Here is a 26,306-nt window from a genome sequence, read left to right as displayed (position 1 = left end):
ATTATTAAAGAAAAAACGATTTAAAAATGTTAGATTTATTTACTAATAAGAACAGTATTTTAAAATATTTACAGCTTTCCAAGAATTTCGTTCATTGGGTTTTTCACTTCTACCTGGTGGTGTGCAGTTGGTTGCATAAGCGTAACACAAGTAAATTGACAATTTTAAAATAAATAAAGTCCCCATCTACTTAAAAGTTTAGTTTATTAAAACAAGCTATCAATTCACTCCTATTATTAATTTAAAGTATGAAAATAATAAAAATGTTTCATTCGTACAAATCAAATTGAATAATATGTGTATAAACAAATTTAAACTTAGTGGGCGCCTCAGAGCGACGGACCCCCACTACAGCAATTAAAGCTATAGCACATGAATTTACGCCGACCTGGGGCCCAGTTTCTTCAAAACCTTCAAGCCCTGCTCCTCGTACTCCTGCTTCGACATCCAGAACGCGTCCCTGTCTTTCATGACTTCGGCTAGAACGGCGCCTCCTATGAACACCATATCTTTGCGCCTCGGCGGATCCTCGATCCTGATTTTGAACTTATTTAACTTTTCTATGTCATTTTTAAGTACGCGCTCTAAATACAATTGCTTAATTTCACGCTCGAGGCGTGATGGAAGACCTGGATACATGGTGGAACCCCCTGAAAGGACTATGTGCTTGTAAAGCTCGGGCCTCATGTCGATGTCTGCGGCCTAAATAAATTCGTCAATAACGTGACTGCTTGGGGGGTGTGGTTACCTGAATGGTGTTGAAAACGAGTTCGGCTATGCCCTGTCCTTCCACGTTTATTAAATGGGGCTGGAAGAGGGCTTCTGGTGCTTCGAATCTTTCACCGCCGACTTTGATAACGCGCCCGTCTGGGAGAGTGTACGGCTCCACCAAGACTGTGGTTTCGAGGGCCAAGCGTTGCTCGGTTTCTATGTCATAGCCAATGTAACATAGTTTCTCTTTCATGATTCTAACCTGACATTCAAGTTTTAAAAAACAGGAATTCACCCAGTTAAAATTTACTCACTGTTTCGAAATCGGCGGAATGGTTAAACGCGTAGCCCCTCAGCAGCAACAGTTTAATTAAATACCGGGTGATGTCTCGGCCCGCTATATCTAGACGTCGAGTTAAATGCGGCAGAGCGAATTCTTCATAAACCGGGCAAATATGGGTGACTCCATCGCCAGAATCGACCACGACACCCGACAAAAGCCCCTAGCAACCATTTCTTTATTATGAGTTATTTTTACAAAGACATTAAAAATACCTGCGCGTATAACGTTAATACGGCTTGAACCGCAATATACGCCCCTGCGAATCCATACTTTTCGAACATAACCTCAATCATCTTTTCCCTGTTTTTGGTGGGGTTCATGGGGGGCTCAGTTAATAGGATCTGCGAGCAAAAACTTGCACTATTCAGTTGTAAACGTGTCAAACTTTCTTACTTTGGCTTCGGTTGGGTTCAGGTTCATTTTTCGCGGCCCGAATGTGTAGTCCCACACATGGCACATGTCCTCCCAGTTCCGCACGACGCCATTTTCCATGGGATAGTTTACTTCGAGGAGCGATCTTAGGGCAGAGGCTTCGTCTCCCACCATCAAGTCCTAAATTTCAAAAAGTGAGGTTATATCGAGCTGCATGACATTAGTTTGAATTTCTTTTTGAATTTACTTACAGGAAGAGTACTTGCAACTCCCTGAAGCGTGAAAAGTTAGTTTTTGTTATAAGAACAAGCACATTACAAAATCACCACAAACACAAAATTGTTGTGGTTGTGGTGTCTGAAAACGTAGATATAAGGGTGTAGGGGAAGTTGTTAGGTCCAGACGTAACTCAATTTTAATAATATGTCGATAAATCATGATTTATTGGTGACTTTTGTGTGGTGAACTCAAAAAATAATAAAAGTCACTAGTTTTTAAAATCGACCATGCAGTGTTTGTGATTTTGGTCATACTCATGCATAAATCAGTTTTAAGTAAGTACTTAATCATTGTTAATTGATTCAGACGGCAATTAGTGCAATTAATAAAAAACAAACTACTGGTCTTTGTCCTCAGATCAAACACAAAATTAGCCCCATTAGTGACCACACAACACCTCCCGCCGAGGCACTTACATCTACATGGTAATCCTAGAATAACAAACACCCTTTGAAAATCGTCAACCTAATAAAACAAAATAGAAATGTTAACTGCGGTTTTTATCGAACTCACCTTAACCTCAATATCCCCGATCTTGTTCACCGCCCTGATAATCGGCCGCCCGACCATTGAGGGAAAAATGTGCGCGGGGAAGTTGCTTCCGGCGTACCCGCACTTGACGAACTGAAAAAATGGGGCTATCAGAACGAAAACGCACCCTCCAACCAACTAACCCCCGTGCCATTGTCACACACTATCACTTTCCTGCCTTGGCTATCCATCTTCGTTTCAAAGCTCACTTGCGATGGAGCGGAAACGACCAATTCATTAGTTTACCCTAGCAGTTTTCCTGCATGAACATTTCAATTATTCAGCACTTCACTCATTCACCTCTGTTGGTTCACCACGCCCATAGATAAAAATGAACACATCACAAATCGCGCAAAATGGGTGCGAAAGCGCCGGAAACCACGGACGCGAAATACTGCGAGTTGGTCGCTGCGGCCAAATTAACTAATTTGTTTATTGCTAAATTGGGGCCTTTTCGATACCGGTTTATCGCATTATGCACCCCGCATAGCGTGACGTCAGTGACAGTCGGTTGACATGGGGAATTGTCAACGCCAACCCAGCGGTGACAAATACACCACAAAACCTCGCACCTCGCTCTTTTTTCTAGTGACTTTCGTGTCCGTCGTGTCACGTTGGTCACCATTTCAGTCACCACAGTCGTGCTCACGAGGGTTGTTGGGGGTGGCGCTCGTAATCAAACACCCCCGCATTATTAAAACAACACCCCGAAGTATGATCCCCACGTGCCGATTTTTTCGTTTCGATTTATTACTCCGTGGAGCGAGGGTGTGGCAGCAATGATCCAAATACCACTCGCAAAACACTCATATCACTAAAAAAATAACAAACATCACGTGACCTTGCACATGTTAACGATGTTAACCTTCTAACCTGTCAAATTTTGTTTTTTGTTGTGAGGTTCGTGAGATGTACTTTTGTTTAAAGGTTTTTCGTGTTTAGTTTCGTGAAAATGTATTTTTTAAGAATTTTATGACAATAAGGATGACCGTGTCGTGGCCAAATTAGTGTTTAACCTGCGTGAGTCATGGTAAGTATATTTAGATAAAAACAGGGAAAAAAAAAGAATTAAAGCGCTGGCTAAGCAGTGGACTGCAGTAATTGATGGTGGGACTGATTAGATAACTGTTTTGATTGTTTGGATACAAGTATGTGGTGTGTCGCTTCCAGGAATTGGCTCGGAGTCACCCTGGTATTTCCAGGAATCTAGATAAACCGCAACGTTATCGTGTTTTTTTAAATGTGAGAGTTATCTATTTTAAATAGGCAGGTATTTAGGACCAGTTCTTTTTTGTTTACATGGGTTTTTATTGCGTCGCGATATGAGAAAGTTTTACATAAACACGCAGATTTATTAGTCAGGATTTCGGGGAATTTGGCTTTCAAGTATATACCGTTAAACCCAATAAAGTTGCCGCTTTCTATAATTGCCGCAAGCACAACCCGAGTCCTTTAAACTTCCCTACCTGACTTAACTAAACCCCAAGTGAAAGCTTTTATTTGACTTCTTGTCAAGGTTGCCGAAAATTAAAAATTCCGGAGCTAGAACACAGAATGGAAACTGCTTGAAAATTTAATAAAGTTGGTAATATTGCGCAAGTGATGGAACGTTATCTTACAATATAACCAACCTAAAGGGGCTAATTAATATTCTACGTGTGATATGATAAGCCAATTATGATGAATTGATGACACTTGAAGATCATAAATTAAATTTTATAACACGTTTAAGTTATGGTTTTCTCTAAGTTATTATTTACATTCGTAACTTCTCAGTCGCGATTTCACAATGGCGCATTTTCCGTTTCAGGATTCCAAGCCCCTTCTCCACCATTTGCGCAAAGTCGTACCCGAGATCAACCTAAGCAGCAACTCTGTTCACGCCATCCTCCATTCCGATCTCAGCCACGAAGACAAAGTCCACAACATTTTGCACCAACATTTCAAAAGCCGGAGGAACATACACAGATACCACACGTACGAAAACCTCCTAAATGCTGAAGCGAAACACATCCATTATTTGTACCCTTCGCACGAGCTTCAAGACATCTACCATAAATTAAAATATTTCGTGGACATGCCGAACCGAAAGGAGATAGTACTGAGGCTCCTGACTATGTCAAAGGAGACGATTAACGGTCCCGTGAAGAGAACGTGCGGACAGTACCTGGATAACGCGAACAATAACGCGCCTATGATTAAAGTTCGCAAGCTTGAAGAGCCGGCGACTGTAGTTTCCGCTTCTTGTAGCATTCAGGAGAATGTGGTACCGTTTTCGTACGACAATCTGAATGTGCCGACTCCGTACGTACTGAATACGGTTAGCCACGATGTATATTTCCCTGGCGATAAACCAGCTACTGTTACGTCTTCGGATGTCGAGACGGCTGTGACGGAAGAGAAAAATGAACCCAGTAGTACTGTGATGGGCGGTTACGAGGTCCCCGATATTATGGAACATTTTGCTCTTCCGATTATCAATTTGGAGTTACCGTGTACGATGGCTGATAACAGTGAAGGGTCGGAGTTATCAGAGACTCAGTTACCATACGTGAGCGAAGAAACGATTGAATCTATTACTGTGTTGAGGCCTGAAGAGATTTTAGTAACAAATAGTACCGATAGTACTTTTAGAGGTAGCAATGATACAGTGATCAATCAAAATAGTACGGATAGTACTTCTAAAGATAGCAACAGTACAGTAATCAGTCTCGATCATTCGGACGAGGCTTCTCAAATAGTATTAAGTGACGCTTCGTCAGAAGTACCCCGTGATAGTCAGGACTCGGCTAAAACCGAGCTGTATTCGCTTGATGATAGTGCCATACCTGAAAAACATCATGCGGTGACTATGATGGGGCCGACGTGTATTAAAATTAATCTTTTGTCGAATGTTGGTGAAAGGGGAATGCAAGAGGTAGACGCTGGTCAATGCCGAAATATCCACGGTAAGAAACAGATTATACATAAAAGTATTTTATTCGTTATACTGTGGTTTTTTTTTAATTCAAATCAAACAATCACCCGGTCATCTAATAGAGCCACACGTGAAAGTACCCTATGAACGGATTTTCTAAGTTTTCGTTTTAACATGCTTTATTCTATCACACATACTTTTTGATAATTTTGCTTTCTAATTACATTATTTTCTATTTATTTATTTTTGCTATTGTTTTGTAAGAATTAAATCAAAAATGGTTTATCTCATATTCCTGACAGTAATTTTATTGGTGTTACAATGACGACAAATTTTCAAGGCCAAATTGTATTTGCAAGACTATACATACCATTTAGTAAATTTGGTTTAGTGAAATCAGGAGTACCAACTAAAAACGACTTTTTAATCCATTTCAAATGATTGTGGACGTATTTAACCTCAACGGTCTGGTTCACGTGTTCAATATCCATCCAGTCTCTATGTGATGTTTGATTAGACATCACATTTGCTTTTTGTTTCCAGTTTGTTGTGTTTGATAGTTCAGTTTTGTAGTATGAGTGTGTACATTATTCCTCTAGAAGAACTCATTCAATATGATGAAGCAATTCTGTCAGGTGAACTGATTTTCTAGCTTTGGTTTTATGACTGAATGTGACAAAATACCGTTTTTTGAGCCGAATTGCGTATATTTTGAATTTGAACCTTTGAACAGTAAATTGATTGTCCTTATCTAGCATTTCTTCGGATGTTAACACTTGGTCTGAGTAAATATTTGAAACAAACGCGTATCACGCTTCTTTGTATGTACGTTAATATTTCACACGTATCTTTATTTTAACTTATGAGGGTTATCATAAAAAAATTAAATTCACAAAATTTCGGAAAATCTGGATTTATTTTTACTTCCCGATTCTCTATTTTTAAGTTTTCTCGACCTTTCATGACCCCTACAGTACGAAAAATAGGTCTCCCGTTTCGGTCTGTGTGTCTGTCGTCCCCATTTTTCGACTGTTGTCAAATTTTGTACTTATATTAGGAATATCATATGGTAAAACGCTAACCAAAATTTGTCTAATCATCCCCACCGATAATGTAATGACGTCACTTCAAAATTGTACGTAATAAATGGGTTTAACTTGTATAAAATAACATAGTCCTATACATGTAGTTTATGACTCCGTGTTTTTGTTTTTCTAGGGAAATATGGATTTAGGCAATTAAGCTCCTCCCCTAGGTCTACCAACGATTTTCAATTTTTCGATATTACAATTTTAGGATTTTTCGATTTTCCAATGTTTCAATCTTACGATTTCTTAATTTTTGATTCTTCAATTATTCGATTTCTCAGGTTTCCGAATAATCATTTTCATTTCTCCATTTTTCCATTTTTTTTTAATTTTAGATTTTTAGACTTCACGATTTCTCGATTTTTCAATTTCTTCGGTGTTTCAGTTTTGGTTTTTCACTTTTTGGATTCTTTAATTTTTCGTCCATTTTTCAATTTTTCGGTATTCAGCTTTGGGATTTTTCAAAATGTCGATTTTCAATTTTTCGATTTATTGATGTTTCTATTTCTCAATTTTTCGGATTTTTCAAATTTGAGATGTTTCAGTTTGTTGATGTTTCAATTTAATGATTTTTCAATTTTTCGACTTCTCGGTTTTAGATTTTTCGACTTTGATTTTTCGATTTTTCGACTTTTAGATTTCCCGAATTTTCAATTTGTCGATTTCTCAATTTTGCTGTGTTTCAGTTTTGGCTTTTTTCAAGTTTTCCATTTTTCAGTTTTTTCCCATTTTTCAATTTTTTCATATTTCCGCTTTGGGATTTTTCAATATTTCAGTTCTTCAATTTTTCGATTTTTCGACTTAGATTTCTGGAGTTTTCAATTTTTCGATTTCTCTTTTTTTTTCATTTAGATTTTCCGGTATTTCGATCTTACGATTTCTCAATTTTTGATTCTTTCAATTTTTCGATTTCTCACTTTCCTGAATAATCGATTTTCATTTCTCGATTTTCCGACTTTTCAATTTTTTTAAATTTTCTATTTTTCGATTTTTCAATTTCTTCGGTGTTTCAGTTTTGGTTTTTCACTTTTTGGATTCTTTAATTTTTCGTCCATTTTTCAATTTTTCGATATTCAGCTTTGGGATTTTTCAAAATGTCGATTTTCAATTTTTCGATTTATTGGTGTTTCTATTTCTTAATTTTTCGGATTTTTCAAGTTTGAGATGTTTCAGTTTGTTGATGTTTCAATTTAATGATTTTTCAACTTTTAGATTTCCCGAATTTTCAATTTGTCGATTTCTCAATTTTGCTGTGTTTCAGTTTTGGCTTTTTTCAAGTTTTCCATTTTTCAGTTTTTTCCCATTTTTCAATTTTTTCATATTTCCGCTTTGGGATTTTTCAATATTTCAGTTCTTCAATTTTTCGATTTTTCTACTTAGATTTCGGAGTTTTCAATTTTTCAATTTCTCTTTTTTTTTCATTTTTCGATTTTCCGGTATTTCGATCTTACGATTTCTCAATTTTTGGTTCTTTCAATTTTTCGATTTCTCACTTTCCTGAATAATCGATTTTCATTTCTCGATTTTCCGACTTTTCAATTTTTTTAAATTTTCTATTTTTCGATTTTTCAATTTCTTCGGTGTTTCAGTTTTGGTTTTTCACTTTTTCGATTCTTTAATTTTTCGTCCATTTTTGAATTTTTCGATATTCAGCTTTGGGATTTTTCAAAATGTCGATTTTCAATTTTTCGATTTATTGGTGTTTCTATTTCTTAATTTTTCGGATTTTTCAAGTTTGAGATGTTTCAGTTTGTTGATGTTTCAATTTAATGATTTTTCGACTTTTAGATTTCCCGAATTTTCAATTTGTCGATTTCTCAATTTTGCTGTGTTTCAGTTTTGGCTTTTTTAAAGTTTTCCATTTTTCATTTTTTTCCCATTTTTCAATTTTTTCATATTTCAGCTTTGGGATTTTTCAATATTTCAGTTCTTCAATTTTTCGATTTTTCGACTTAGATTTCGGAGTTTTCAATTTTTCAATTTCTCTTTTTTTTTCATTTTTCGATTTTCCGGTATTTCGATCTTACGATTTCTCAATTTTTGGTTCTTTCAATTTTTCGATTTCTCACTTTCCTGAATAATCGATTTTCATTTCTCGATTTTTCGACTTTTCAATTTTTTTAAATTTTATATTTTTCGACTTTTCGATTTCTCGATTTTTCAATTGTTTTGTTTCAGTTTTGGTTTTTCACTTTTTCGATTCCTCAATTTTTCTTCCATTTTTCAATTTTTCGGTATTTCAGCTTTGGGATTTTTAAAAATGTCGATTCTTCAATTTTTCGATTTTTTTAACGTTTCGATTTTCGATCTCTCGAATTTTTACTTTTTCGATTTTCAATTTTTCGATTTATTGATGAGTCTATACTTGTGATTTATTTTTAATATACATACAATTAATATTTTTTAAATTTGTTTCTACAGGGCGTCTCAGAAAAATTAATGGACTGAGTGGTTATCCAATCAGACTTTGGAATTTAACTCGTTACTATGGAAATATGCAATTTAACAACTTTTCACAAGTTTAATAGGGGCAAAATCAATCTCATCTTTGCAAGTGCTAGCCCCACCCACCCGCCCCCTACTTTCTCAGATTTTGTCATTTGCCAAAATCAGTCTTATCTTAGCAAATACTAGCCCCGCCCACCCGACCTCTATTTTCTCAAAGAGTGTGACATTTGCCAAAATCAGTCTTAACTTAGCAAATACTAGCCCCGCCCACCCACCCTCTATTTTCTCAAAGAGTGACATTTGCCAAAATCAGTCTTATCTTAACAAATACTAGCCCCGCCCACCCGCCCTCTATTTTCTCAGAGGATATGTCATTTGCCAAAATAAGTCTTACCTAAGCAAGTGCTAGCCCCGCCCACCTGCCCCTGTTTTCTCAGAGGATGTCATTTGCCAAAATAAGACTTAGCTTAGCAAGTACTACCCTCTGAAGAAAATAAAGGACGGGTGGGCGAGGCTAGTACTTGCTAACATAAGTCTTATTTTGGCAAATGATATATCCTCTGAGAAAATAGGGGCGGGTGGGCGGGACTAGTACTTGGTAAGAAAAGACTGATTTTGGCAAATCACATATCCTGTAGGCAAATAGGGGCGGGTGGGCGGGCTTAGTATTTGTTAAGATAAAACTGATTTTGTCTATTAGTCTTGTTAAAACTTGTGAAATTTAAATGTGCTAAATTGTAAATTTCCATAGAAACGAGTTAAATTCCTAAGTCTGCCCGAAGTGTGCAAAATATGATGAGTTTTTACGTGTGATTGATTTTAATATATAATTAATATTTTTTAAATTTGCTTATACAGGGCGTCTCAGAACAATTAATGACTGAGTTGTTGAAAAACAAATATCCAAGCAAACTTAGGAATTTAACTCGTTACTATGGAAATATGCAATTTAACAACTTTTTACAAGTTTAATAGGGGCAAAATCAATCTTATCCTTGCAAGTGCTAGCCCCGCCCACCCGCCCCCTACTTTCTCAGATTTTGTCATTTGCCAAATTCAGTCTCATCTTAGTAAATACTAGCCCCGCCCACCCGCCCTCTATTTTTTCAGAGGATATGGCATTTGCCAAAATAAGTCTTACCTGAGTAAGTGCTAGCCCCGCCCACCCGCCCCTGTTTTCTCAGAGAATGTCATTTGCCAAAATAAGACTTCTCTTGGCAAGTACTACCGTCTGAGAAAATAAAGGGCGGGTGGGCGGGGCTAGTACCGGTTAAGATAAATCTTATTTTGGCAAATGACATACTCTGAAAAAATAGAGGGTGGGCGGGCGGGACTAGTACTTGGTAAGAAAAGACTGATTTTGGCAAATCACATATCCTGTAGGCAAATAGGGGCGGGTGGGCGGGCTTAGTATTTGTTAAGATAAAACTGATTTTGCCCCTATTAATTTTGTAAAAACTTGTGAAATTTAAATGTGCCAAATTGTAAATTTTCATAGAAACGAGTTAAATTTCTAAGTCTACCCGAAGTGTGCAAAATATGATGAGTTTTTACTTGTGATTGATTTTAATATATAATTAATATTTTTTAATTTTGCTTATACAGGGCGTCTCAGAACAATTAATGACTGAGTTGTTGAAAAACAAATATCCAAGCAGACTTAGGAATTTAACTCGTTACTATGGAAATATGCAATTTAACACCTTTCAAATTTAACAAGTTTTTACAAGTTTAATAGGGGTAAAATCAGTCTTATCTTAGCAAGTGCTCACCCCACCCACCCGCCTCCTATTTTCTCAGAGGATATGTCATTTGCCAAAATAAGTTTTACCTTTGCAAGTACTAGCCCCACCCACTCGCCTTTCATTTTCATGGAGGATATGGCGTCTGCCAAAATCAGTTTTATCTGAGCAAGTACTAGCCCCGCCCACCCGCCCTCTATTTTCTCAGAAGATATGGCGTCTGCCAAAATCAGTTTTATCTGAGCAAGTACTAGTCCCGCCCACCCGCCCTGTATTTTCTCAGAGGATATGTCATTTGCCAAAATAAGACTTATGTTAGCAAGTACTACCCTCTGAGAAAATAAAAGGCGGGTGGGCGGGGCTAGTACTTGCTCGGATAAAACTGATTTTGGCAGACGCCATTCGGAAAATAAAATGTATTTGTTTTTAATTTGGTCATTACAAAAATACGATTTCGTCTTCGACTGACCGTTTGTTGACATATATTCTCAAGATTGTGCAAAATTCAAAATTGGACACTTCAAGGCGTTCCACTAATTTATGACTTGCAGCCAGGCAGCCAGAGTGGATTTTTCAATTACTCCATTTTCCCCTTTCAGAACATTGAAAAAGGTTTATTTAATAAATTTTCGCGATGACTTCGTCAACTTTATAGAGAAAATGAGCAGTTAGTTTATTTATTAAGGGAATAAATTGAACTCGGACCGTGTTGCATTTAATCTAGTTGTCTAAACAAGTCGTCGTCAAGGAAGCATGTTTGTTTATATTGTTAGAAAATTTTCCAAAAAAGAACTTCTTTCTCAAAGCGTTGCGTTAGTGACAATAAAATCAAGAAAAAAATCGTTGGTATGTACAGTATATACCAAAAATGGGGTTTCTCAATAAAATTTTTTACACAAACTTGAAATACAACGTTTATCGCAGTCATTTTTAGCATAAAGTTTTTTTTATTTTTTGTCTCCAGAACCTTACAACAATGCGCCGTCGACGTCTAGGCAAAACACCGCAATGAACAACGGTTTGTTTACATCGCTATTTGCGTATATTTTTTAATTAAAACGAACTTCCTTTTCAGATATTGCAAACTTTGACCTCGTAACGTATGTCCGAGAAATAACACACGCTCGAGAGGAGGTCGTACGGAAACAATGCAAGAAACTGAATTTGCGCACAGACATGAAACCCATGCCATTTTTATTAAATATGGTCATTGATAACATTTTGTCGAACGTCGTAGATTCAGAGGACTCGGACGTGGAGCACCTGCCTGACGTCATCCAAGGTAAGGAAGGATAGCGCGAATAATATTATTTTCAATATTTGTGTCTTGCAGAGGCGGAAATGCAAGGAATTGCAGGCGGCGCAATTGACCTACAGTAAGTACCCCCAAAACAATGACCATTTATTTATTTATTTGTTTATTTATTTCAGTACTGAAGTACCGAATGACGCGACGAATACTGAAGGTGTTGACGCAAAATGCCTCGAAACGATGCACGAACCCTTCGATAAACAGCTAGTCCAGCATTTGTGTCTCGTATTTTCTGACGCATGTCCGAATTATATTAAGGCGCTGTGTCACGGCAAAGTCAACAACAATGAAGTGTTGGACAATTTAATCACGGAAATTTTAAACAGTGAGTGTTTTTGAACTACCGAATCGCCTACTTGAATACCGACGTTGTCTTTCAGCTAACGGCCAGTACCCCAAACGTCCCCGACCTCCACCGGAGCCCGAATGTCTCCCCGAAAACCAGCTCGAAATCCTGAAGGAGTTCCTGCCGGACGCCGACCCCGACTACCTCAGCATGATGCTCGACAAATTCGAAGGCAAGCCGGATTTGGTGAAAAGCTTCTTGAACGAAGCGATGGAAAAGAGGGATTATCCCACGTTGAAAGACTACCAAAGGTGCTTTCGTGGTTATAGGCGACCTAGTTTTTAGTTTTTTTTTTGTAGACGACAGCAGCTGTCGGCACAACAGAAGCAATACACGACGGAGTTTAACGTGGAAAATTTCGTGAAGCTCATTCCTGACCCGGAGGCCTTCTTCAAAGACCCGTCGCGGAAGCTCAAGATCAGCAACGCCGACTCGCACTACGTGCTCGTGTTTATGCGTAATAAGTTCAACCGGATACATCTTCGCACCATTCAGACCGTGTTCTCGAAAAATCACTGCAATGTGGCGAAAACTATCAAGGACTTGGAGAAGGCGATGACGCAGAGTCAGTACGTGATGAAGAGTGTGCGGAGGTCGATCGAAATGCCGAATAGCGTGGAAAATATACCCTTACTGCAGGAGGTGAGTTCATAACCTAAGAATTTTAGACGCAGAAATGACGTCATTACAAATATGTAATATATTGCAGCTGGCGTACTATACTCATAAAGCCGAAATCGACAACTACCTCAAACAACAAAGCCAAAAAGAAATAGCCGAACGAGAAGAAGCCAAAGCTAAGGGGGTATTGAAAACCTGCAACTGCTGCTACGACGAAGAAGTCGTCCCCAAGGACATCCATCGGTGCGAAAATGGATGCGAGTTCTGCAAGTCGTGCATTGTGAAAAGCTCCGAGGTTCTTTTCGGCGAAGGAAAACTGGATTTTCCATGCTTGATGAACTGTTCTTCGAATTTCAGTTTACAAACATTGCAAGTATGTTAATTAAAAATAAACCCTACTCCATTTTCCCGAAAATTTGGGAATACTGTTACGCTTGACGGGCGTATAATAAATCGGGCGTTGGTGAAACTCAAATATTTATTTCTTTAGCTCGAATTACAACACTATCTATTGCAACGAATATGTACAGAAATTAATCCGGCGCTCTTGACTGTCTTCACTGACTGAATGAATCCATTACCTACGGTCGCCTCTATTTAAACCCATAGTCTCTGATCGAGATCCTTCACGAACATCCATCGCGACTCCGCTTCGAGACTCCCCTGGACGCCGCTTCGAGACGCTCCAGACCTGTCTTTATGCGCCCGCCTCTCGGCCGTCAACAGCGATGATTCACCCATCAGCGCCGTGCGTACGTCCAGAAGGCTCTCGACCGCCATAGGCGTCGTACTGGGGCGGCGTAAGGGTGTATTTCGTAACACTGCCCCCCTCTTCAAATCCGATCGTCCCGATCGGAAGCGTCTTCGTTGTTTCCTTCGTACCGTTTTAGTCGATCGAGATGAACGATCTTCATCTTCGTCTTTGGTCCACGTTGGATCCGATAAACTACGTCATTTATTCTAGTGACGATAGTGTATGGACCTTCCCAGTCAGGAGCCAGTTTTGGGCAACGTCCCTTCTTCCGTCGGGGGTTATACAGCCACACTAAGTCATCTTCCTGGAATCCGCCACAGTTGGCCTTCACATCATAACGGGTCTTCATTCGGTCACTGGCAATCTTGATCCGGCCCCTCACTAGTTCATGCACGTTGACCAACTTCTCTTTCAGTTCGTCCACGTAGTCACGTACTTCCATTGGTTCTTCGGATGGCAATCCAAAGACTAGGTCACAGGGCAGCCGCAGTTCCTTCCCAAATACAACGTGAGCAGGTGTTTGGCCCGTGGTGTCGTGGATAGCTGCGCGGTAGGCCAGCAGGAATAGTGGAAGGTGCTGGTCCCAATCCCTTTGGTGCTCTTCTACCACTTTCGAAAGGTGTTGCTCCATAGTCCGATTGAACCTTTCCACCATGCCGTCGGACTGTGGGTGTAGTGGCGTTGTCCTTGTCTTACGTATTCCCAGTAGCTGCATCACTCTTTGGAAGACGTTGGATTCGAAATTGCGTCCCTGGTCTGAGTGAAGTTCCAAGGGGACGCCAAACCTACTGATCCAATTGTCAACCAGTACTTTCGCGACCGTGACGGCTTCCTGATTTGGAATGGCATAGGCATCTGGCCACTTGCTGAAGTAGTCGCTAGCCACCAGGATAAACTTGTTGCCGTCGTTTGTTACAGGGAACGGACCGGCCACATCGATGGCGATTCTTTCGAAAGGTGCCCCAACATTATATTTCTTCATCTTTCCCCTCGCCCTGGTATGAGGACCTTGGCTGGCCGCACACGTCGTACACTTGCGACACCAACTTTCGACATCGTCACGATGACCTACCCAATAAAACCTCTCCCGGATTTTCGACAAAGTTTTGTTCACTCCGAAGTGGGCTCCAGATGTTCCGGCATGAACTTCCTCTAAGACCTTGGAAACCTTTACCTTGGGGAGTACCAGCATCGTCTTAGAGGTACGCCCATCAGGACTCTCCCACTTTCGCTTCAAGAGCCCATTTTCCATGACCAAGGAATCCCATTGGGCCCATAACGCCTTCAAACTGGGGGATTGGTCGGACAATTCTGCCCAGCCGGGTCGTTCGACTCCTTCCTCCTTCCACTTTAATATTGGTCCGATTATGTCGTCTGCTTCTTGCTCACGCTTTAACCGCGCCGTTGTCCATTCTTCATCTTGCTCAAAAATCGTCCGACGAACGGGCAGGTTCCCTTCTTCCGCGTCGATCCTGTCGCAGTGCTTGCACTCTCCACACGGACGTCTTGACAAAGCGTCAGCGTTGTTGTGAAGTCGACCCGCTCGGTGTTTGATCCTAAAGTGGTACTGCTGTAGTCGTTCCAGCCAACGCGCTACTTGGCCCTCGGGATTCTTTCTCCGCAGTAGCCACGAGAGGGCAGCGTGGTCGGTCCTGATCAGAAACTCCTGTCCGTATAGATACTTGTGGAAGTGATTGACGGCTTTGACAATGGCTAGCAGTTCCTTCCTTGTGGCACAGTAATTTCTCTCTGGTTTGGAATGTAATTTGCTAAAATATTCGATAACCCTTTCCTCCCCATCTTGTATCTGCGACAATACGGCCCCAACTCCCGAGTTACTCGCATCGGTATCGAGGACGAACATTCCTTTGTCCCTGGGGTAAGCCAAAATGGGGCTGGTGCACAAAGCCGTCTTCAGTCTCTTAAAGGCCATCTCACATGTACTGCTCCACTTGAAAGTCGCCTTCTGCTCCGTCAGTTGATGTAACGGTGCTGCGATGTCGGCATACCCTTCTACAAATCGTCGGTAATATGTGCAGAGTCCCAAGAAGCTTCGTAGTTCATGCTTGTCTCTTGGTATGGGCCAATCCCGGATAGCAAGAACTTTCGTCGGGTTGGTTTCTATTCCTTTCTCTGACACGATATGGCCCAGGAATTCGACTCTTTTCTGGAAGAGCGAGCATTTCTTGGGATTTAGTTTCAAACGAGCCTTTTCCATTCGTTCTAGCACCTCCTCGAGATTCTTCAGATGGTCGTCAAACGTTTTGCCCATAATCATGACGTCGTCGAGGTATACCAGACAGGTCTTCCATGTCAGTCCTTTTAGCACCATCTCCATCAGCCGCTCGAATGTTGCTGGCGCATTACATAACCCGAAGGGCATAACGGTGAAGTGATAGAGGCCACTTCCGGTGGAGAACGCAGTCTTTTCTTTGTCGTCCGGGTGCAAGCCTACTTGCCAGTAGCCACTCTTCAAGTCCAAGGTCGAAAACCACGCCGAGCCGGATAGGGTCGTCAAGGTATCGTCTATTCGAGGAAGGGGGTAACTGTCTTTCTTCGTCACGTCGTTCAGTTTCCTGTAATCGACGCAAAATCGGGTAGTCCCGTCCTTCTTGGTGACCAAGACTACTGGAGATGACCACGCGCTGTTGGATTCTTCAATTACCCCATCTCTCAACATGTTGTCCACGAGTCTTGTAGCTTCTTCTTGTTTGGCTAGGGGTAGTCTTCGAGGAGCCTGACGGATCGGTTGAGTGTCACCAGTGTTTATTCGGTGTTCTACGATGTTGGTCTTCCCGAATGGTTCCTCCTCTGAGGCGAAGACATTACGGTGCCTACGAATGAGTCCTTTGGCCAGTTTTCTCTCACTAGCAGACAGCTGGTCCCAGTTGACCTCCAAGCCTTTGGTATCCCCTTCCCAAGATTCATTCTCAACGTCTTCTTCCTCGCAGTTCAATACTCGGGCGACTGGCTCACACATTCCGATAATCTCCCCTTTTCTAATATTGACTGCATTGGGAAACACGTTTGCCACACGTAAGGGTATGTCACGATCGGTTTTGACTAGGGTGCTCGCGATCAGGAGCTTGTGGGTCGAGTCACGTGCCGGCTGCACCATCCCCAAACTGTATCCGGGGTTCGTCTCTACTCTGGCGGGGACGATGACTTCTGCATTACCATCTACCTTCGTTGTCTGACAGACCACTAGTCTGACCGTTGCCGCTTCCACATTAGGACGTCCCAACACAAATTCTTCGGCTCCGAAACGCAGAATTTTCTGTTCTGGGTCGATCATTAAACCATACCGGCTGATTAGGTCCATACCCAGAATGAAATCGTCAGCGATTTCCGCCACCAGAACTTCATGCCTTATTCGGAGTCGACCGAGCTCTACATTCACCACCGCTGTACCCAGAACCGGTGTTGTTTCTCCTGTGACCGTCTTTACATTCGTGGCGGTACATACTGATTTAATTTGGCAATTTTGTAACCTGGATCTGCGTGCAAGGGACACTTCGGCTCCTGTGTCGATGATGATCTTCGATTCCCGTCCATTGATTTTTCCGCTGATTGTCGAACTGTCGACGCTCCCCGCGATACTTCTAACCATTATAGTAGTTGGGGCTTCTCTTTTAGCAGCCAGTACGCGCCCCGAGGTACCGACTGCCTTTAGTTTTCCTGCTCCTGATGTAGACGAGGTCGCGGCTGCGATCTCCTCATCGGCGCTGGCGATCTAACACGGCAATCCCTCCTAATATGCCCTTGACGCCCACACCTGTAACATTCTAGGCGCCCTCCATGTTGTCTAGAACTGCCCGTCTTGATTTCGGCAATTATTTCGCGGGCGAGTTTCTCAAAGTTCTCGCTCATTTTGTCGAGACTCTCTTGAATAGGGTTTACTTCGCCCTCAACCCCGATGCCTCGTATCTTAACGTTGGAACGAGGTGAGCTGTTGTATGCGGCGTCCACTTCTAACGCTCGAATCAGCGCCTCGGATGGTTTCTTGAACCCAGAGATTTGCAGGACTCTTCTTACCTCACTATCTCTTACGCCGTTTACGAAGGTTTCTGCTGCCAGTCTGTCTTGGAAGTCTTGCGGAGCTTCAGGATAGGCGAGGTGTACCAAGCGTTTAACATCAGCCGCAAACTCCTGAAGAGATTCACTACTCTTCTGAATCCTAGATTTAAGCTGCGCTACGAAAACTTGCCGGAGGTGTTCATCTCCAAATCTGAGTTCAAGGGCGGTCGTCAAGGCGGTATAGTCCTTCTGGTTCTCTTCTGATAATGTCTGTAGAATCTCCAGGGCCGCACCTCGTAGTGCTACTACCAAAGCGGTCGCTTTCTGTTGGTCATTCCAGCTATTCGACAAGGCCGCAGCTTCAAATTGCTTCTTATAAGTAGTCCACGACGTCTGCCCATCGAAAATAGGGGGTTGAACTCTCACCGGACTGAATTCTGCAGGGGTCGTAATTGTAGGCCGTGGTGTTTGCAACCTTTCTTCGAGCTCCTTGATCTTGTTTTCCATTTCATTTCTCACCTCGTCCACTTCATTTCGCATGACTTGGAGGATTTCACTTCGGCTGTTCAAAAGTGTAGTTTGCATAGCTTTTAGATTTTCTTCCATTATTCTTCGATCTTCTTTTCTACTTTCTTCCATTATTCTTTGATTTTCTTCCATTATTCTTCGATTGTCTTCCATTATTCTGCGATCTTCTTTTCTACTTTCTTCCATTATTCTTTGATTTTCTTCCATTATTCTGCGATCTTCTTTTCTATTTTCTTCCATTATTCTTTGATTTTCTTCCATTATTCTGCGATCTTCTTTTCTATTTTCTTCCATTATTCTTTGATTTTCGCTCAACATTTTCATCATTTTGGTCAGTTGTTCCTCCATGTTGGCTGTTTGCGCTCTTGTGGTAGTCGGCATAAAATTTTCTTCTAGAAACTTCTAGAGTCTTGACGGACGTCGCGCGAGAGAATTTTCTCGAAAGTTCACTTTGTTCCGGTCTCCCCTAGTAGCACCAACACAAATTCGAATCCCGATTTATTTCACAATTAATCCCACTTCTGACACCAGTGTTACGCTTGACGGGCGTATAATAAATCGGGCGTTGGTGAAACTCAAATATTTATTTCTTTAGCTCGAATTACAACACTATCTATTGCAACGAATATGTACAGAAATTAATCCGGCGCTCTTGACTGTCTTCACTGACTGAATGAATCCATTACCTACGGTCGCCTCTATTTAAACCCATAGTCTCTGATCGAGATCCTTCACGAACATCCATCGCGACTCCGCTTCGAGACTCCCCTGGACGCCGCTTCGAGACGCTCCAGACCTGTCTTTATGCGCCCGCCTCTCGGCCGTCAACAGCGATGATTCACCCATCAGCGCCGTGCGTACGTCCAGAAGGCTCTCGACCGCCATAGGCGTCGTACTGGGGCGGCGTAAGGGTGTATTTCGTAACAATACTATACTATTCAAATTGATGTGTTCTTGCAAAGATGTTGATGACGTCATCACAAAATTTTGTAATGGAAACACTCACGTGAAACAAACGCGTAGACGCTTCGTTACATGTACTTTAACATTGCATACATGCTTTTATTCTACTTTATAAGTATACTCAAAGAAATGTGTGAATGTGAATTAATTAAAGTGATGACGTCATCATAAATGTTATAATGGAAAAACCACTTGAAACATCTATGTAGCATGCTCCTTACCTATTTTAACAGTTCGCAGTTACCCTATTTTAACTTACAGGGGTTATAAAAAAATGAATATACAATTTTTCGATTTTTTCCGCAGTTGTTTTCCTGTCGTTCAGAGACGAAGGAAATTCTGTCTACGTAACTAGACCGATTTTCAAATGTTTGTGATGCAATTTTACAAATCGTAATAAAACAATGCATTACTTACCACAAGCAGAGCCTCCAGAAAATCTTTCTCCATTATGCCACTAACCCCACTTATGCTTTATCCACCAAAACTAAAAGAATGTTTTTCAAAAACCGTTTAAACTTCACTTTAACACTTTATCCACCAAAAACCGAAAGACTTTTTTCAAAAACCACTCAATGTTCATTTTTAATTAATAGTTAATAATTAATAATCGAAGACACATATTTCCGGTTCCGCGAACAAGTTACGACTAGTTTTGGTACGTAATTACACCCCCTCCCAGCTCCCTCGGCGACGTATTTTCAGTCCGCGATTTCCAAGAATCAAGTCGCCTCGAGTATTTCCAAGAAATTCGCCCGGCCATTTTTTTTATTTATTTATTTATTTTTTCAATAAATGTCGATTTTTGCACATTCACAATAAACACAATCCGTTAACAAGTAACTGCCAAAATTAAATTTAAATTTTTTAAAAATTTTCTGGACAGAATTTTGTTTTTTAGTATTTTGATGTAAAGCCTTCTTGCAGACACCAAATGTCTTTTTTTTAATGTAAAACTTCGAGAGTCCCAACTGTCATTTTTAAAAATGTAAAACCTCGAGGGCCCCAAATCTATTTTTTTTTTAATGTAATTATTATGTGACTATAATTCATTCTTCTCAATGTTCTCGGGGTCCCAACTGTATTTTTAGAAAATGTGAAACCTCGGTCGGGCCTAATGTCTTTTTATGTGAAACCCTTCTGGGGTTCCAACTAACTTTTTTAAAATGTAAAACCTGGGGGGCGGCAAAAGTCTTTTTTAATATGAAACCTCGGGAGTGCCAACTGTCTTTTTTAAAAATGTAAAACCTTCTCGGGGGTCCCAATTGTCTTTTTAAAATTGTAAAACACTTCTTGGGGGCGCCAAATGTGTTTTTAATGTGAAACCTTCTTGGGGAGGGGTCTCTTTTTTTATGTAAAACCTTCTGGGGGGGGGGGGGGGCAAGTATGTTTTTTAAAAATGCGAAACCTTTTCAGGGGTCCCAATCGTCATTTTTAAAAATGTAAAACCTTCTCTGGGGGGGGGCAAGTATGTTTTTTAAAAATGCGAAACCTTTTCAGGGGTCCCAATCGTCATTTTTAAAAATGTAAAACCTTCTCGGGGGTCCCAACACTTTTTTAAAAATGTGAAATCTTCTTGGGGATCCCAACACTCTTTTTTAAAAATGTAAAACCTTCTCGGGGGTCCCAACTTCTTTTTTAAAAATGTAAAACCTTCTCGAGGGTCCCAACACTCTTTTTTAAAGATATAAAACCTTCTCGGGGGGTCCAAATTTTTTTAAGAATGTCAAGCCTCGGTAGCGCCAAATGTCTTTTTAATATAAAACCTTCTGGGGATCCCAACTGTCCTTTTTAAAAATGTAAAACCTTCTCGGGGGCGCCAAATGTCCTATTTTTTAATGTGAAACCTTCTGGTGGGGGGGGGGGGGGGGGCAAATGTGTTTTTTTAATAATGTGAAACCTTCTCGGGGGTCCCAACCGTCTTTTAAAAATGTAAAACCTTCCTGGGGGCCCCAAATGCATTTTTTTTAATGTAAAACCTCGTAGACGCCAAATGTTTTTTTTTTATGTGAAACCTTCTCGGGAGTCCCAACGGTCTATTAAAAATGTAAAACCTTCTCGGGGGTCCCAACTGTCCTTTTTAAAAAATGTAAAACCATCTCGGGGGCGTTAAAGTTATTTTTGTTTTAATGTGAAACCTTCTCGGGTGTCCCAACGGTCTATTAAAAATGTAAAACCTTCTCGGGGGTCCCAACGGTCTATTAGAAATGTAAAACCTTCTCGGGGGCCCCAAATGCATTTTTTTTTAATGTGAAACCTTCTCGGGGTCCCAACGGTCGATTAAAAATGTAAAACCTTCTCGGGGGTCCCAACAATCTTTTTTAAATATGTAAAACCTTCTCGGGGGTCCCAATAGTCTTTTTAAAACTGTAAAACCCTGCTGGGGTCCCAACTGTCTTTTTTAAAAATGCAAAATCTTCCCGGGCGTCCCAACTGCCTCTTTTTAAAATGTAAAACCTTCTCGGGGTGGCCAAATGTATTTTTTTAAGAATGTGAAACCTTCGGGGGGGTCCCAACTGTCTTTTTTAAAAATGTAAAACCTTCTCGGAGGTGCCAAATGTACTATTTTTTAATGTGAAACTTTCTGGGGGGGGGGGCAAATGTGTTTTTTTAATAATGTGAAACCTTCTCGGGGGTCCCAACGGTCTATTAAAAATGTAAAACCTTCTCAGGGGTCCCAACTGTCCTTTTTAAAAATGTAAAACATTCTCGGGGGTCCGAATCGTCTTTTAAAAATGTAAAACCTTCCTGGGGACCCCAAATGCATTTTTTTAAATGTAAGACCTCGTAGACGCCAAATGTTTTTTTTTTATGTGAAACTTTCTCGGGGGTCCCAACGGTCTATTAAAAATGTAAAACCTTCTCGGGGGTCCCAACTGTCCTTTTTAAAAATGTAAAACCATCTCGGGGGGGTTAAAGTTATTTTTGTTTTAATGTGAAACCTTCTCGGGTATCCCAACGGTCTATTAAAAATGTAAAACCTTCCTGGGGGTCCCAAATGCATTTTTTTTAATGTAAAACCTCGTAGACGCCAAATGTTTTTTTTATGTGAAACCTCGGGGGTCCCAACGGTCTATTAAAAATGTAAAACCTTCTCGGGGGTCCCAACTGTCCTTTTTAAAAATGTAAAACCTTCTCGGGGGCGCCAAATGTACTATTTTTTAATGTGAAATCTTGTGGGGGGGGGGGCAAATGTGTTTTTTTATGTGAAACCTTCTCGGGGGTCCCAACGGTCTATTAGAAATGTAAAACTTTCTCGGGGACGCCAACGGTCTATTAAAAATGTAAAACATTCTCGGGTGTCCCAACGGTCTATTAGAAATGTAAAACTTTCTCGGGGACGCCAACGGTCTATTAAAATGTAAAACATTCTCGGGGGTCCCAACCGTCTTTTAAAAATGTAAAACCTTCCTGGGGGCCCCAAATGTATTTTTTTTATGTAAAACCTCGTAGACGCCAAATGTTTTTTTTTTATGTGAAACCTTCTCGGGGGTCCCAACGGTCTATTAAAAATGTAAAACCTTCTCGGGGGTCCCAACTGTCCTTTTTAACAATGTAAAACCTTCCTGGGGACCCCAAATGCATTTTTTTAAATGTAAGACCTCGTAGACGCCAAATGTTTTTTTTTATGTGAAACTTTCTCGGGGGTCCCAACGGTCTATTTAAAATGTAAAACCTTCTCGGGGGTCCCAACTGTCCTTTTTAAAAATGTAAAACCATGTCGGGGGCGTTAAAGTTATTTCTGTTTTAATGTGAAACCTTCTCGGGTCCCAACTGTCTATTAAAAATGTAAAACGTTCTCGGGGGTCCCAACGGTCTATTAAAAATGTAAAACCTTCTCGGGGGTCCCAACTATCTTTTTTAAACATGTAAAACCTTTTCGGGGCTCCCAACTGTTTATTTTTAAAGAATATAAAGCCTTCTCGGGTGTCCCAACGGTCTATTAAAAATGTAAAACCTTCTCGGGGGTCCCAACTGTCCTTTTTAAAAATGCAAAACCTTCCTGAGGGCCCCAAATGCATTTTTTTTTTTTATGTAAAACCTCGTAGACGCCAAATGTTTTTTTTTTAATGTGAAACCTTGTCGGGGTCCCAACGGTCTATTGAAAATGTAAAACCTTCTCGGGGGTGCCAACTGTCCTTTTTAAAAATGTAAAATCATCTCGGGGGTCCCAACTGTCTTTTTTAAGAATGTAAAACCTTCTGTTGAAGTCACACCCGACCAATTTTTTTTTATAGATCGTTTTGTCGCCGAAGTTGTTTTCCAAGATCGCCCAGAAGAAGGCCCTCGAAGAAATCAAATCTGCGGGAATCGAGGAGCTGGAGATGTGTCCGTTCTGCGATTTCGCTACGATTCCGGCCGAAGGATACAACATTTTCACTTGCATGAATCCGGAGTGCATGAAAGAGTCCTGTAGGATGTGTAAGGAGCCGTCTCATATTCCCCTGCGCTGTGATGAAATCGAAAAGGATGAAGACGTGCGCGCTCGGACGTTCGTGGAAAATAAGATGACAGAGGCGTTATTGAGGTAAGCGTTAGTGTCGATGTTCATAATTATGTTGCCTTGTAAACTACTAAACATTTCCAATGATTGATTTATTTTATAGGAAATGTTGGAAGTGCGGCGTGAAATTCTTCAAGGAAGAAGGTTGCAACAAGATGACCTGTTCGTGTGGCGCCCAAATGTGTTACGTGTGCGGCAAACCCGTCGACAGCTACAAACACTTCAACGGCAACGGCGGCGATAGATTCGACTTGTACGTACCACCGCCAGCACGCGCGCCCGATTTAACCCAATTTTTGCAGGTGTCCCCTGTACAGCGACACGAACGTCCTCAACAAAGAAAACGTACTTAAGGGGGCCCAAGAAGCCAAGGCCGAAATCGGCAACGTCAATTTGAAGTACGACCCCACCGTAGACATCAACAAGCACTACCAAGAGAGGACGAAGATGTACCCGCACAACCACCTGCTGGTACGTATTGTAAATAGGAGACTTTAAACTAACGTTTTGCGGGTTCAGGGAAATGATAATAGGGTTCTGGATAGCTCATCCTCGAGTTCTAGCTCCAGTTCGTCTTCTAGTAGTAGTAGTTGTGATTCGGATAACGATTATTAGTTCCAAGTGAGATAATAAAAAGATTTTGCCGATTATCGTATTTTTGTGCATGAACCGTCCCCGAAGTCCTACACTCGTCGGTTGCTTGAGCATGTACAAGGTGTTCGTAGATTTTAAAGCGTGCTGCATGTGCGGACCGTCACAACACTCCCCGCAATAAAATAAAAACACGTTTTCGCACGGTCCGAAAGGTCGCGACCGAGTCTGTCGTTTTCCAAGTTTGAAATTCGTCCAATGTGTGTCCGTTTCCGCCTATAAAATTCTTTTGTTTTATAGGTTGGACAACAACCTCGACCTATAAACGAACAACAGCGCATCGAGTTGCGTCGAGCCGAGCTTGATCGCCGAATGGATGAATTGTTCGTAAGAATGTTGGATGCATTAGAACACCGAAGGCGACGTCACTAATTCATTTATATCATTTCGATAATTAGAGTCTATATTGTAATAATTAAAGCAAATAAAGTGTATTTTACTATAAAGGGGACTTGTAAATGACACCGGACGCGGTATTCGGGGATTATCAGTTAAATTTTACGCGAAAGAAACAAAAAACGCTTCTAATAGTCATTGTCGTCAAACAATTATTAACCAAATGAAACTCGTATTTTTTGCAGAACCGACCACCGCCCCCGTTTCTAAATAACGTGTTCCAACGGCATATTGGAGGTCTCCGGCCGGTTATAGACCCCGAGGAGCCTGTGATTCTCCCTATTGTAGAGCCCCTCCTGCACGAAGAGGAACCACCACTGGCCCTAAACTGGCAGCCGCCGAATCGAAGGGGCGTCAACAACTTGCCGCCGCGCGCCAGGTACCCCCCGATGGCTGCCCGCCTCAACGCCGCCGCTCCCGCAAACCCATTCAGAAATCAGGCCCCCATGAATGTCCCTCAGCCGCCCCTGAATCGGCCGCAACAAATACCCTTTCCGTATATGTAAGATTTGATTCATTGTACAGTGTTATTTCGTTCCTATTTTTGTATTAGTATTTATCGAGGAGGTGTTGAAACAATATTTATATATCATTTTATACAATATTTGGAATACAGTTTTTAAGCAGAGACGAGTTTTTTATTTGATATATAACATTCAACAGGGAATAAATTTTAGAACGAAAGGAATATATTGCGAAGTTATGTTTACATTTCGCGGTCATTTCCTTCACTCGCACGCGCGACCTCTACAGTTTTATTACTTTTATTCCTTCGGAATTTTAATTAGGCGGTTGTACACAAAAAGTGGCTGTTACATTGTGTGTTACGTGGTTGCCTCGTTTTTTAGGTTCAAAATTGGAAACTGGCTGGGGGTTCAATACTGCTGGTGGGACGATCGGGTCTGTGCAAAGACGAGTGACAGCCTTCAAACAGACTTATTGAATTGGGGTCAACCTTTTTTGTACTTTTTTTTTTAAACACAATTAATTTGTAGTAATAGCAAATAGCGGTTTTCTTTGTGCGTTAATCGTTTTAATTATTGCATATCCGACGAGGGACGCTTAAAATATTAAATAGATAATTTATATATACACTTAACACAACCTGTAGATACAATTCAGTAAAGATTGTATATTCAGAACACCATGTATAACGTCAAAATAATTAAATAACCGTCTTTTTGACGTACTTTATTTGTAATTATCTTATTAATAATGACATGCCAACTGTGTGATTACGTTATTTCATTTCTAATGTATATATAATTTGTTTTTTTCTAAATAACTGAATACGATTAGATACAGCGTTCATACCGTTGTTATTAAAATAGTCCCAGTCATTACGACAATCACGGGATAATTTGATGTCTTCATTTTTTTAATTGTTTATTATTAAAAATCCACAATTACCGCACTTAACTTCATACAACAAAAATAATCCAATGAAGAAATTCGTGACTGAGTTATTTGAAATTAAAAAAAATGTCGACAAAGATGGGATCGAATCAGAGCTTAAGTTCTCTCTATGCACGTAACCCAAATATCAGCTATGCGCACGAAAATTTTTGTAAAGTGGTTGTGCTAAAAATCAAAGCAGATTCATAAACCACAAATATAGTACGTCATTTTACAAAGTGTAAATATGTGTTACTACGAAAAAAGAGTTTACGTCATTTAATTCTTGGTGGAGATAAGATAAATTTTGGTTAGAACGATATTTTCAAATAAATGAGGCAATTTATTTTATTAATTAAATCAAGAACGACTTACTCCATTTTCTCGG

The 26,306-nt window shown here is 40.6% G+C and overlaps 2 protein-coding genes across 5 annotated transcripts; one reads left to right on the top strand and one right to left on the bottom strand.

Annotated features, from left to right (window-relative positions):
* Positions 1-187: 187 nt before the first annotated feature.
* Positions 188-2,773, bottom strand: LOC135127644 (actin-related protein 2). Of its 3 annotated transcripts, XM_064054166.1 has the most exons (8): positions 2,380-2,773; positions 2,219-2,329; positions 2,122-2,136; positions 1,448-1,606; positions 1,267-1,395; positions 1,026-1,214; positions 749-973; positions 188-702 (listed from the first exon to the last, which is right to left on the bottom strand). In XM_064054166.1, the coding sequence occupies exons 1-8, from the start codon at positions 2,425-2,427 to the stop codon at positions 379-381; spliced, it is 1,200 nt and encodes a 399-aa protein (XP_063910236.1). In that variant the 5' UTR covers positions 2,428-2,773; the 3' UTR covers positions 188-378. The 3 variants fall into 3 exon arrangements, with proteins under 3 accessions (XP_063910236.1, XP_063910237.1, XP_063910238.1); XM_064054167.1 differs by lacking the exon at positions 2,122-2,136 and having other exon boundaries at positions 2,380-2,771; XM_064054168.1 differs by lacking the exons at positions 2,122-2,136; positions 2,219-2,329; positions 2,380-2,773 and adding an exon at positions 1,678-2,060.
* A 106-nt stretch (positions 2,774-2,879) lies between these two features.
* LOC135127642 (uncharacterized) lies at positions 2,880-25,151 on the top strand. Of its 2 annotated transcripts, none has more exons than XM_064054165.1 (13): positions 2,880-3,266; positions 4,047-5,184; positions 11,396-11,449; positions 11,507-11,713; positions 11,765-11,807; positions 11,863-12,068; positions 12,124-12,340; positions 12,389-12,731; positions 12,799-13,083; positions 23,211-23,500; positions 23,580-23,729; positions 23,779-23,947; positions 24,368-24,573. In XM_064054165.1, the coding sequence occupies exons 1-13, from the start codon at positions 3,264-3,266 to the stop codon at positions 24,497-24,499; spliced, it is 3,237 nt and encodes a 1,078-aa protein (XP_063910235.1). In that variant the 5' UTR covers positions 2,880-3,263; the 3' UTR covers positions 24,500-24,573. The 2 variants fall into 2 exon arrangements, with proteins under 2 accessions (XP_063910235.1, XP_063910234.1); XM_064054164.1 differs by lacking the exon at positions 24,368-24,573 and adding an exon at positions 24,709-25,151 and having other exon boundaries at positions 2,881-3,266.
* Positions 25,152-26,306: the final 1,155 nt, after the last annotated feature.

This window comes from Zophobas morio, unplaced genomic scaffold (assembly GCF_036711695.1).
Source record: "Zophobas morio isolate AGI-343-1 ecotype UQ-CSIRO unplaced genomic scaffold, CSIRO_AGI_Zmor_V1 ptg000012l, whole genome shotgun sequence".
NCBI lineage: Eukaryota > Metazoa > Arthropoda > Insecta > Coleoptera > Tenebrionidae > Zophobas > Zophobas morio.
The sequence above is the reverse complement of the archived record's forward strand: the minus strand, read 5'-3'. Positions and strand labels throughout refer to the sequence as shown.